Consider the following 14,273-nt stretch of genomic DNA (forward strand, 5'->3'; position numbering starts at 1 on the left):
GCTTCACATGTTGGAGACCCCAACTATTTCAATTTGTTAAATTGTAGTTTGAGGTTTGGTGGAAATCCAGCCAGTTGTTGGTCACCTTCCAATAAGTCTTCTCCAGTTACCAAGCAACACTCCTCCACCCTCAGCAAGTATTCAGTTGTAGAACTACCATATTTTTCAGAGTATAAGACGCACCCCCCTAAAAAGGTGAAAATTTGGATGTGTCTTATACACTGAATGTAGCCCCACCCACCCACCAGTCCCAACCCTTTGGTCTTTCTTGCAGCAAACGGGGGGGGGGGGGGCTTGCGAGGCTGCAATAGGCTATAGTAATCCCTGTAGCCTGAAACAGCTGATGATCGGGAGAAATTGAAAGTGAAACTTGCTGTTTGCTCCAAGTGGCAAATTGCTGGGAGGCAGAGGCAGATTTTTTTTTCTTGTGCTAATCAGGCTGTTTGCTGCAAGGAGGTAAGTCAATAACTACAAATACCTATAGAATGATCAAATTATTAGACTTATTTTTTAAAGACTGTTTTATTATTGTTTTAGACAGCTTAACAAAATGAAGAAGCTGCTTGATCTGAAGAGGCCCAGTGCTATTGTATCTCCTTTTTAATAGCAGAGAATAACTATACTTCCAGAAAGCACATAAATTTTAACAGCATCTGTACAAGTATAGTCTGAAATGTAACACTACAAGTGTGTATTGTCTGTACTGTTTCCTGTTTGTTGCAAGGAGGGAAATTGCTGGGAGGCAAAAGCAGATATTTTTCCCCATGTTTTCCTCCCCAAAAGCTAGGTGTGTCTTATATTTCGGAGCGTCTTATACTCTGAAAAATATGGTAATCCAAATTGGAGATTCTCAAGGACAGAGTTTCATGAATACTATTGTGCTTCTGCCAAAAATTTGTATCTGTTCATTCAAAATCCAGTGCTGGCTTTAATCATTGATACTAGGCCCTGTAATGAAAAGGGATGCGGTGGCTCAGTGGCTGAGACGCTGAGTTTGTCGATCAGAAAGGTTGGCAGTTCAGCCGTTCAAATCCCTAGCACCACGTAACAGAGTGAGCTCCCGTTCCTTGTCCCAGCTTCTGCCAACCTAGCAGTTCGAAAGCGTGTAAAAATGCTAATAGAAAAATAGGGACCACCTTTGGTGGGAAGGTAACAGTGCTCCGACTTTAGTCATGCCAGCCACATGACCACAGAGACATCTTCGGACAGTGCTGGCTCTTCGGCTTTGAAACAGAGATGAGCACCGCCCCCTAGAGTCGGGAACGACTAGCACATATGTGCGAGGGAAACTCTTCACCTTTTACCTTACAACAATTTGCTCACAAGTACACCTTTGTGTGGAGCGGGGAAGAAGATTTATCTATACAAATGGCTACATCAGAAGAGGGTGGTAGAAACAACGAGGATGACAAATGAAACAATTGAAAAAAGGAGAAAGGAAAACTGATCAAGTGTCCCTTCTAATCTGCTAGGCAGGCTCAGATTTCCAAGAGCCAAGAGAATTTGCTGTAGGTGGAAATGGAAATGTCGAAGGTCAGACTGTAGAAGCCAAATGTTGCTAATATTTCATTCGAGGAACACTTTGTGCATCTCCTTCTGTTGAAGCCTCGGCAAGCTTTTAAAATAGAAACAGCCAAAATAAAATTACGCAGGTAGTCCTCCACTCATGACCACAATCGCACCCAAAATTGCTGTGGTCAAGTGAGAGAGTTGTTAAGTGGGTTTGGCCCCATTTTACGACCTTTCTTGCCACAGCTGTTAAGTGAATCGCTGTAGTTGGTAAGTTAGTAAACTGGTTGTTAAGTGAACCTGGCTTCCCCATGGATTTTGTTTGTCAAAAGATCACAAACGCAATCACATGACCTTGTTGTCACTGCAATGGTCATAACTAGGAGGCAGACAATGGGGATGCTGCAAAGGTCGTAACTGTGAAAAATGGTCATAAGTCACATTTTTCGGTGCTGTTGTAACTTTGAACGATCATCAAACGAACTGTTTTAAGTCGAGGACTACCTGTATTAAAAGGGACGTGGTGGCTCAGTGGCTAAGGTGCTGAGCTTGTCGATCAAAAAGTTCGGCAGTTCGAATCCCTAGCACTGCGTAACGGAGTGAATCAGAAGTCATTTCAACCACGTTCAGTGGGAAAGAGTCCCTGCTAAGCTTGAGTAAGGCTTGGAGTTGAAGACTGCAAGGTTCTATCTTCTCCCCTATCTCAGTGATGTGATTAAGAGTTAAAATAAGCCACTTACATTTAATCAACAGGTGTGGTAGCTCTTCACACCCCAATCAGCTTTGCTTGGATATGACCAGAGAACACACCCATATCTTGCTAGAGAGAAGGGTGCCAAGAGTCTCCAAGGGCTGGCTGACTGAACCCTTAGTGCAGGTAGTCCTCAACGTACAATGACAATTGAGCCCAAAATTAATGTTGCTAAGTGAGAGATGATTTAGAAATTACTGGGATGCAGTGGCTAAGACGCTGAGCTTGTCAATCAGAAAGTTGGGCAGTTCGGTGGTTTGAATCCCTAGCACCGCATAACAGAGTGAGCTCCCGTTACATGTCTCAGCTTCTGCCAGCCTAGCAATTCGAAAGCACCTAAAAATGCAAATAGAAAAATAGGATCCATCTTTGGTGGGAAGGTAACAGTGTTCCGTGTGCCTTTGGCATTTAGTCATGTCGGCCACATGACCACAGAGAAGTCTTCGGACAGCGCTGGCTCTTTGGCTTTGAAACAGAGATGAGCACCGCCCCCTAGAGTCAAGAACAACTAGCACATACTGTATTTGCAATGGGAACCTTTACCTCTATTAAACCCAACTGGTTATACAAACAGGTCTCCTCTTGTCCATGCAGGAAGTTTCTGAACGGACTTTCTTAAGCGTGTAAAATGCTGGCTTCCATTACCAGAGAGGATTTGGCTCTAATTAAAGCCATTCCACAGGAAAAGTGGGATTAGGAAGAAAGGCACCGGGGCTGATCCAGCTTGTACTTTATTTGAGGAGATTTGGGGAGATTAAGCAGCTAAATTATCCAGGCGAATCTTGGCAAGGCAGGACCACAACATGCCATGTTCTTGGCTCTGGAACGTGTTTCTTCCTGTGTTTGGTATAAAGCAGGGGTGAAATTCAGCAGGTTCTGACAAGTTCTGGAGAACCAGTAGCAGAAATTTTGAGTAGTTCGGAGAACCGGCAAATACCACCTCTGGCTGGCCCCAGAGTGGGGAGGGAATGGGCATTTTACAGTATCCTTTCCCTGGAGTGGGGTGGGAATGGGGATTTTACAGTATCCTTTCCCTGGAGTGGGGAGGGAATGGGGATTTTACAGTATCCTTTCCCTGGAGTGGGGAGGGAATGGGGATGTTGCAGTATCCTTCCCCTGCCATGCCCACCAAGCCACGCCCACAGAACCGGTAGTAAAAAAAATGAATTTCACCACTGGTGCAAAGGCAGAATATCGTCCAAGCAGATTCCAAAGCAGAGAAATCAGAAATCCTTTCCAGATGGAGCATCCCAGGTGAGGCATACTCTGGGAGGCAGTCATCCCAAAACAGGTTGTTGTCACTTAATGACGGTAATTGGGACCAGAATTTCCCTTGTTAAGCGATACGGTCATAAAGTGTGACATCATGAGGCCACACCACTTAGCCATACAACTCCTGGATTTTGTCCGTTCCACACCATTGTTAAAGTCTAATGACAATTAGAACAATCTGTCAGTGGAACAACTGGGCTTCAGAAGCTGTGGATGCTCCATCACTGGAGGTTTTTAAGAAGAGACTGGAAAGCTGTCTGAAATGTCTCTTGCTTGACCAGGGAGTTGAATTAGAAGACCTCTAAGATGGCTCAGTGGCTAAGACCCTGAGCTTGTCAATCAGAAAGGTCGGGAGTTCGGTGGTTCAAATCCCTAGAACCACATAACATAGTGAGCTCCCGTTACTTGTCCCAGCTTCTGCCAACCTAGCAGTTTGTAAGCATGTAAAAATGCAAGTAGAAAAATAAGAACCACCTTTGGTGGGAAGGTAACAGCGTTCCGTGAGTCTTTGGCATTTAGTCATTCCGGCCACATGACCACGGAGACGTCTTCGGACAGCGCTGACTCTTCGGCTTTGAAACGGATGAGCACTGCCCCCTAAAGTTGGGAATGACTAGCACATTTGTGTGAGAGGAACCTTTATCTTTATCTTTAAGGTCCCTTCCAACTCTGTTATTCTGTTACTACTGTGTTTGAAGGCTTGAGTAAAAAAGCAAAAAAAAGCTGACTGAGACACAACAACCATAGGATCACTCTGGTGGGACCAGAGATAAATCAGATCGACACAGTGATAAGCACCAACAGGTGACAACAATAGCACAATTTGTTTTGAATAGGCATTCTTACATCCATGGCCTGATTGTCACACCACTTTAATTATTGTGATAATAAACCAAATTGGTTGCACTGCACTGCTCTGCAACGAAGCAGGAAACTCCCCATTTTAATCAATGCACCTCAACTATTTTGGACACAATAATGCTCATCACCTCTCAAAACAATTAAGGCAGAAGGGAAGCATCCCGTTCTCTAAAATCAAAGCCAGGCTAATCTTCTCTGCATTGTCCATTGGGTCAGTGGATGGGGCAATGAATGGAGAGAGTTAGGTTCAATGACCCATAATAAAGTTTGACTATGCCTAAAATCAGAGCCAGCAGTTTAAGGGAGAAGCATTAGAATGAGTTACAAGTTAAAGTCAGCCAGCCGGGGGTTACAGCTATTAGGTCTTCTCATAATGTAGTGTTTTAAGCCAGGAGATCAGAAAGATTTTTCTGGCTGCTGTTGCGGAAGAATTAGCCGACTCTATGCTGTTGCCCAGGGGACTGTAGGATTCATACAATCTTTGGGGAGGCTAACTTGTTAGTTTGAATTTGTAAACAAATAGTTGCATATTTGCTCATCAAGAATGCAATTGTGGTGTGCTTTTTAAACACTGCTGCTCAATAAAGAAACAATACAGCTTCAATTATAGAAAGCCGCAACAGGTATGGATAAACAGAATGCCACATGCTCACACACTATCCTTACTCATGACTTTATGATTTTCAACTTGGCACACTGTGCCTGCTCAACTAATTATGATTCAAAGCCTTGATTTCTGGATCCACTCAAGGGAAGAACCTGGCTAATTGAGGCTTCTTTAACAAACCATGACTGAATCAAACACAGCCAAGTACTTTGCGGTACTGATTTATTTATTTTTCTCTCCAGCCCTGCACAGAGAATGCTTGTGGACTCTGCAGAATCCAAAGTAATCTGGTAAGAAATCTAATTCCTTATCTGATTTAAGGCATCTAGCTGCTGATTTTTAAGAGGGCATGTTGTTAAGACTACATGTGCTTCTACCAAGTGAGGATGAATGATTTAATAACTGCAGTCAGCAAAATTCCATTATGCATCTTTACAATCAATATCATTAAGCAGGATATCAGTGTAAAATAAACATTCAATCCAGGCCTAATCCAACCCACTAAGTGTCTAACACTCTTCCTAGGCCATGCTACATTCATCAAACCCTCACCCAATTTAACAAAATAGATTTCACCAAAATCTCCAAAATAGGAAAAAGAAGTTAGGGGAAAGAGGGAGAAGAAGGAAAAAAATTAAAACTGGAATTTTTGAGCGCCCAACAGAAAATGGCTCAAAGAGGAAGAAAGGGAAAAAGAATTACATTAGTAGACTAAAGAGAATAGTAGTAAGATTGTTATTGTGATGTAACTAATTAACATAGAAATGATAGTATATTGTTAATTGTAGAAAAGAAATGCTCTCTACATTTAAATTGAATTAGAGGATGTATGCTGTTTATAGGAAAATATACCAAATTTGGTGTAACTTTGAAGGGGCAATTGAAGATATTGTTTATGAAGTAAGAAAAAATAACTATAGAGATGAAAAATAATGGAAGAGAATAATTTGGCTGAAAGTGAAAATGAAACTATGATGTAAAAAGGACTATGTAAATGAGAGGATGTAAAAGAAAAGACCCAGACAATTCTTTGTTCCTATAATATGTATAATTTGTATTAAAAAAATAAAAAACCTTGAACGAAAAAAAACAAAAAAAAACCCTAAAATTCATTTTAATAGAAGAAAATCTCTGTAGCTCAGGGTTGAACTATGGAGTGTTTTGTACTATCTGAGCTTGGTTGTTTTCTTGCATGTATTTCATTACTTAACTAGGTAAGATCTTCAGCTGACACTGGTTATGTTACCTAGTTGGGTAATGAAATGTCTGCAAGAAAACAACTAAATTCAGAGTACCCAAAATTCACAAACATTGATTTCGATGTAAAGAGGAATTCTGATTCTTTTCTAGCAACTTAAGGATCAGAAGATAAATTAGATTTCTCACTGTAAGGGATCCGACTGAAATTTTCTCCCAAAACCTTAAGTTTCGAAAAGTAGTTCAGCTCTTAATGATGGACCAAACAGCAATCTTTTCCTAAATACGCTTCAGAGGCTTCTTTTTAAAGTCTGAATGCTTAAAAGTGGATAGAAAACACTGATCCAGCAGAAACCTTCTAATTATCATCCTGTTTTTCAAAAAAATGTTTCCCCCATCAAGCTAAATTACCTTCAAACATTGGGAGGGGTTGTGTTTTTTTTAATTAACTAAATGCAAAAACAAGGAAAAAACAGACAAAACAGGAGGAAGGCTGAAACCCACAATGTGTATTTACAGGAGGGTTGTGTGTAGGGGTTGTGTAAAAACTGAAGCTATGATTCATGAATCCTCACCCATTTTAAATAATAAGTCCCACTTTAATTTCACCAAATTCTACAGGCTGAAACAATAAGCACAAATTGTGCACAAATACACAAGCCCTGGACTCAATGTTGGTGTGAAAGATTAAGTCCACACATGGTTCCAATTAAACTAATTTATTGGTAAGCAGAGCTGGCAGCAGAGTTGGACAGTGAGGAAGTTGGGGAGGAACATGGGCCACTCCTGGAGTCTGGGGAGGCTCGGACGAGGGCTCTGCATCAGAGGCAGAGACAGGGCCGAGGCCATCTGGGAGTGATCAGGTGCCTACAGAGCTAGTCAGTAGTGAGGCAAAGGAACAGCTAGAGCCTGCGCAGAGCTGCCAGAAGAGAAGAACAATTCAGAAATCAGGGTCGACTTGGGAGTAAAGTCACAGGTGGAAGGTGATTGGCCCCTCCCATAGGAAATAAAAGAGGAGCAAAAGGGGAGTGGGCTTTTGCAGGAAACAATTTGTCCATCCGTTCGTTAGATTCGTATCAGGAGTGTGAAGATCTGTCTGTGAATCTCAGAGACTCTGTGCCCAGTCTTTCCTTGCACAGCACCTCATTTGGAAAATATTTACATGGCAGATTTCCAAGATAGATACGGTATATAATCATAAATATTTTTTTGAAAGACTGTTTGCCAGGCCTTTGCTGAATGTGAATGAGAGGAATTCACATTTGTTTAAAAAAAGGGGTTTTGTCGGGATCAGGACTCTGCCTCGTGCTTTTGGGGGAAGACTAGGTCAGAACATAAATAGCCTATGCACAGGAATATTCTCAAGTAAAATTTGGTACTTGCTAGAAATTAAATAGGAGCTAATAGAGACCAAAGAGGGGAGTGGACTTAGTTTGCTTGTGATTATGTAAGGATTCTAGGAGGAGTCCTCTTTTAACTCCACCCCCAGGTTCTGGCCCTCTTTCTCCTACAACCAGGACTTTCAGAGAAAGACTTTGTAAAGAGTTTTGTGAGAACAATCTTGCAATTGTTTTATTACTTCACACAAAAGATCAAGCACCAAAAGCCAATTAAAAAAACAACCTCCCACATTAGCAAAAAGAAAGAAAAAAGTACACCAAGCTGTGCATTCAAAAATAAATGGCAAATAATAATATTTTTAAAAAAAAAACTTATCTAAAACACCTCAGAGAGCCCTGAAAACATAAGCCAGTATTTGATGCATACAGAAAAGACTTTACTGGAAAAAGGGAGCTATTTGCACTCTCTTTAGTGCTCTGTACGGTCAAAGATCCTGTGATAATGTGGGCTGCCAATTCGTGTAATTGTCATACGTGTACAACTTTTTTTGCTGGATAGGAACTTTTACCTGGACTCATAAAAGGAAAGAAAGAAAGCAAGGTTTGGTGGAGACGCACTGCTGGGTCACATACAAGGCAGAGGTGGTTTTCAGCCAGTTCTGACAGGTTGTGGAGAACCGGTAGTGGAAATTTTGAGTAGTTCGGAAAACTGGGAAATAGGCTGGCCCCGCCCCTGCTGCCTCCCAGCTGATCTTCTTTTGTTGCCCTGAACAGCAGAATGAAGCTGGAAAGCAGGTTAGTGGGGTGGGGAGGAAATGGGGATTTTGCAGTAACCTTCCCCCAGGAGTGGGGAGAAAATGGGGATTTTGCAGTATCCTTGCCCTGTCACACCCACAAAGCCATGCCCACCAAGCCACACCCACAGAACCAGTAGTAAAAAAATTTGAATCTCACCACTTAGGCAAGGAATCACTTCATCAAAATTAAACCCATCACCCCTGGTTTTATAAGAGGCGTGAACTCCATTCCTTTCCAGTAGCAAGCTGAGATTAACTCACCAGGCGGGTGTTAACCACAGGAAACAGGAGAGCAAGAAGGGCCCCATTCAGCATGTGCATTTGTAACCTACCAAAATAAAAAAAAATGGAAAAAAAAGAAATGTCACCTTTGCAGCATAATAGCAATAGCAATAGCAGTTAGACTTATATACCGCTTCATAGGGCTTTCAGCCCTCTCTAAGCGGTTTACAGAGTCAGCATATCGCCCCCAACAACAATCCGGGTCCTCATTTTACCCACCTCGGAAGGATGGAAGGCTGAGTCAACCTTGAGCCGGTGAGATTTGAACCGCCGAACTGCAGATAACAGTCAGCTGAAGTGGCCTGCAGTACTGCACCCTAACCACTGCGCCACCTCACCTCGGCATAAGGGGGTATTTTGCAAGCAATGCACAACAATTGCAGCGGGTTGTAAAAGAAATCACCCGGCTGGTTTTGTGACTAAGATGGGATCTAGAACTCACAATCTCCCGGTTTGTAGTCTGGTGCCTTAAATAGTATTTCAATTTCAATAGTATTTCAATTCACTCTATTATTATGTATTTATTTATTTATTATTTATTCCTGCCAGTTTTCTTGGTTCAGTCCAATCGTTTGCTTCTTCAATGACTAAAGCAAAGTCATGATAAGTTGTGCCACACAGCTCCATTTCAAAGCCGAAGAGCCAGCGCTGTCTGAAGACACCTCCATGGTCATGTGGCCAGCATGACTAAACACCAAAGGCACACGTAATGCTGTTACCGTCCCACCAAAAGTGGTTCCTATTTTCATTACTTGCAATTTTAGGTGCTTTCGAACTGCTAGTTTGGCAGAAGCTGGGACAAGTAATGGGATTCAAACTGCCAAACTGCCGACCTTTCTGATCGACAAGCTCAGTGTTTTAGCCACTGAGCCACCGCACCCCATGACTCTATGATTCTATATATAAAAAGATCTTCTTGCCCTGGCAGATGAATTATTTAGATTTCTCTCTGCCATCAGTTTGCATACCAGAAAGCCAACCAAGGGAATTCCTGTTGTGTACATCCACCAGAGCAACCCAAATGGAGGATCCATAACATGAGACATCCTTTGGGGCTCTGCTGCCATCCGAAACATTTCCAAAAGGTGTAACCCAATTGCAATTGTTAATAAAACAGAAGGGGACAATCCTTATTAGGGGGGAATTTAAAAAAAAACAGATCCACATGCAAAGCATGAAGGTAGAAAGGCTGGATAGGAATCCAATCAGAAGGCAACTGGACTTCCTTCATTTTTCTTTGAAAATGTTTTGCTTCTCATCAAGGAGCTTCTTCAGTTCTGACTCAAAGTTCTTGGGTGAGAAGCAAAAGTCTTCAAGGAAAACAAAGAAAATCCAGTCGCTTTCGAAGAAAAAAAAATAACCCTTTGGGGACAACCATGACCAGGATGGCTGAGAACTTCCACAGACATTCAGCCACACGGATACAAATTACAGATGGTCAATGTACTTCAACATAAAGTATAGGCCACCAAGCCACAGAAATGGTCATCATTTAAACGAAGTACTGTATTGGGGGTAACTCACTTACCTGAATAGAATCATGGCGAAATGGCAAGGTGGACAAGCCAGTAGAAAAATCTGACATTTAAAAAAACAAAAACAAAAGGGAGTTAGCATCAATCATTCTATTTAATTTATTTGCATCTTTACATAAATCAGAAAGACAGAGAGAGGGAGCACACATGAAAGAAATGACTTGTATTTTATTTTTAAACCGCTCGGTCGGACGTTTAAAGCTTGCAATAATTACTATTCAAATATTCCTAGGACAACATTGATTCATTCATTCATTTATAAAATTTATATGCCACCCATTTCACAATCGAACCACTCTGCTGACATCCAGGAGGAACTAACTAACTAACTAACTAACTAATTAACTACCGTAAGACAAGGGTAGGTTCCTGTACTGGTTGGTACCGGTTCGCTTGCGTATGTGCAGTTGACTTTAAATTGTTCTGTGCATGCGCAGAAACATGCCGGCAACGGCAGAAGAGACTGGGGAACCGGTTCAGGGGCATGGCGAGCGTGGGTCACTGCCAGTTCTGCGACCCAGGCCAAACCACCATTACCAGTTCGGCTGAACTGGGTGCAACCTAGTTCTGCCATAAGGGACACGGTGGCTCAGTGGCTAAGATGTTGAGCTTGTTGATCAGAAAAATCGGCAGTTTGGCGGTTCGAATCCCTAATGCCACATAATGGAGTGAACTCCTGTTAAATGTCCCAGCTTCTACCAACCTAGTAGTTCGAAAGCATGTAAAAAAAATGCAAGTAGAAAAATAGGAACCACCTTTGGTGGGAAGGGAACAGTGTTTCGTGCGCCTTTGGCATTTAGTCATGCCGGCCACATGACCAGGGAGACGTCTTCGGACCGCGCTGGCTCTTCAGCTTTGGAACAGAGATGAGCACCACCCCCTAGAGTCTGGAACGACTAGCACATATGTGCGAGGGGGACCTTTACCTTTACCGCAACTACGATAACTACCATAACTAACTAACTAACTAGGAATAGTGCTGTTGCTCTAATCCAGTGGTTCCCAAACTTGGCAACTTTAAGACTTGTGGACTTCAACTCCCAGAATTCTCCAGCTAGCTGGGAGTTGAAGTCCACAAGTCTTAAAGTTGCCAAGTTTGGGAACCACTGCTCTAATCCAATATCCATCCCCACCTCCCAATTCTCAACCGCTCCTTCTGTTGTGCAAAGAAGCAGAGGCAGGGTGAAACAACTGATGGACTCAAGAAGCACACCAGCTAGCGAAGATGATGTCTTTGAAAAGTCCTTCTGGGCCACTTGTGGGAATGATCCCGTAGGATAGTGATGGCGAACCTTTTTCACCTCATGTGCCAAACGAATGTGCGTGTGCGCTATCGCACGTACTCGCATGCCTACCCTCATAATTTAATGCCCTCCCACGCTGGAACCCCTGCGTATGAACGTGTGACACACACACACCACTGGTATTTTGGCTCTCTTGGAGCCTGGCAAGGGCAAAAATGCCCCCCCCCCACCTGCCATAGGCCAGAAATACCCATTTTCCGACTCCCGGTGGGCCCGGAAGGTCGGTTTTTCACCCTCCCCAGCCTCCAGTGGCTTTCTAGGAGCTTGGGGAGGGCGAAAAACAGCACAACACGGAAACAGGAAGTTTGGGAACGGACTTCCGGGTTGCCCGTTGGGCCGTTTTTCTCCCTTTAGTGGGCAAAAAAACATCCCAATGCGCAAACTGGAAGACCGTTCCCAAACTTCCGGTTTGTGCATTGGGTGGTTTTTCGTCCTCCAGAACCTTCAGGGAAGCCTCCTAAAGCCTCTGGACGGTGGAAAAACAGCCGAAAACCAAGACCAAAAATCAGCTGGCCAGCGTGTGCATGTGCGCTGGAGCTGACAGGGCAATGCCTTGAATGCCCTCAGAAATAGTTCCGCTTGTCACACTTTAAAAAGCAACACTTTCTTTGCATAAAGATGAAAGTTATTTTCCATCTAGATCAGGGACCACAAACTGTTAACTTAAATTCATCGACCAGTTCAGGAAGCGTCAGATGATCCGTCATTTCCCATTCGACTTTAACAACAGGTCATCCTCAACTTAGAACCACAACTGATGCTAAAACCTCTGTTGCTAAACAAGACATCGAGCTAAGTACATTTTTGCCCCATTTCACAACATTTCTAGCCACAGTTGTTAAGCGAATCATTGCAGGTTAGCAACGTGGTTGTTAAATGAATCTGACTTCCCCATTAACTTTGCGTATCAGGTGGTTACCAAAAAGGATCACATGACACCAGGACACTGCGACCGTCATAAATACATGCCAGTTGCCCAATGTCTGAATTTTGATCATGTGACCACTGGGATGCTGCAACAGTCATAAGTGTGAAAAATGCTCATAAGTCACCTTTTCAGTGCTGTTATAACTTCGAACTGTCTCTACACAAATGATTGTAAGTCACAGACTTTCTGTAATAGTGCTATAAATAAGAACAATATTGACCTTGGATAGTCCCAGCATTTCTTGGGGGTTGATAGTGGTGACTTTGGGGAACCTTGCTATAGACAGGCATAGTCAGAAAGGAATTGGGTGATGCATTTATTTCGGCCAAGAATGGCCCAGTTTATTTCTTTATAATATTTGTCAGGAGTACTTGTCCAAAATTATTTGTCATCAAAAATGTAGTTATGGGATCTCAACTTCATAACTCATTTAAGGAGATGTCGAACTAGATCATCTCCAGGAACTGATTATCCAAATTTCCAGCAAAGAAAAATCCACATCAATGAGGGAACTAAATTTGTTGATGAAAGTTGCTCATAATGTTAAGGGATGTCTTCTAATGTCAATCAGCTCTGTTTTTCCATAGTAAGAATAGAATCGGATGGGATGGGATGAAATGGGAGTGGGAATGAGAATGGAAAGGGATACCAGTAGGAATAGGAATAGAATAGAACAAAACAGAACAGGATTCTTTATTGGCCAAGTGTGATTGGACACACAAGGAATTTGTCTTCAGTACATAAACTCTCAGTATACAAACAACACAGCAATAAGTATAGATCATAAATCGTGAGATGCAATCATAAATATTAAGGTACAAACAAGAAGTGATAAATCTTAAGATACCCAATAGAAGAAGAGAAAATGAGAAAAGGTGATAAATGAGCTGACAAAGATGAAAAGATAACAAGGATAATAGCAATACGGCCTCCTACTACATGAGTAAATATTTTTAGGCCCAAGACAGTGCTGTGGGAATTGGGTGTTCAACAGAGTGATGGCACCAGGGGGAAAGCTGTCTGTGTATCTAATTGTTTTGGCATGCAATGCCCTACAGCACCATCCCAAAGGGAGGAGTTGAAGCAGTTTATGTCTATGGATTTGAGGGCTCTGCAGAAAATTCCTCAGCTTCTTTTTGGTTCGTGCAGTATACAGGTCCTCAATGGAAGGCAGGATTTAAAATTATCCTCTCTGGACTCTTTTTGTCAAACTCCTAGTTTCTATGAGTTCATTTCAAATTAGTTATGACTTCCGTAATGTACAGTCAGCAATGAATATGGTCTTACCAGCTGCCAGCAATTATGGCCAAAAGAGGGACTATTTCTAAAGTCACATTTCTTTTAATTATCCTCAGATTCTACTCCAAGAAAGATGAAATTATGCGATCCAAACAAGCTACAAGGCAATTTGTTAGATTTAGCCTTATGATGTTGTGTAAACCCAATCTTTGAAGCATCTACAATAAGCCATGAATCAGCTTGACACATTATGCTAAGCCATAGCTTTTTACCTATTGCACCCCACTCCTCCCTTGCTTCCATGGGGATTAGCTTGGTCTAGTGCCGGGATGATGAACCTATGGCATGCATGCCATAGAGCCATATCTTCTGGCATGCAAGCCATCAACTCCAGCCCGCATGCATGCGCCAGCCAGCTGGTTTTCGGCCTTTTGGAGCCTGGGAGGGTGAAAACTGAGCCTAACAGGCCTACTGGAAGTTCAGAAATGATTCGTTTCTGGGGGGCCAGGGGAAGTTGTTTTCACCCTCCCCAGGCTTCAGGAAAGCCTCCGGAGCCTGGGGAGGGCCCGCTGGACTGTTTTTTGCTCGTCCCCCCACCCCCAGCCCCCAGGAGCAGTCTATAAGCATCCCAAAGGTCTGCATGGCCTTTTT

The 14,273-nt window shown here is 42.7% G+C and overlaps 1 protein-coding gene across 1 annotated transcript in view; it reads right to left on the reverse strand.

Annotated features, from left to right (window-relative positions):
- The window catches only part of TMEM164 (transmembrane protein 164), a 46,744-nt gene that overhangs the window by 18,556 nt on the left and 13,915 nt on the right, over positions 1-14,273 (reverse strand). Inside the window, exons 3-4 of the mRNA XM_032228309.1 lie at positions 10,145-10,194; positions 8,596-8,662 (exon numbers count right to left, since the gene is read on the reverse strand). Of these exons, the coding sequence (XP_032084200.1) occupies positions 8,596-8,662; positions 10,145-10,194 (117 nt within the window). The remainder of the gene's footprint in view (positions 1-8,595; positions 8,663-10,144; positions 10,195-14,273) is intronic.

The sequence above is a fragment of the Thamnophis elegans genome, chromosome 12 (assembly GCF_009769535.1).
Source record: "Thamnophis elegans isolate rThaEle1 chromosome 12, rThaEle1.pri, whole genome shotgun sequence".
Lineage (NCBI taxonomy): Eukaryota > Metazoa > Chordata > Lepidosauria > Squamata > Colubridae > Thamnophis > Thamnophis elegans.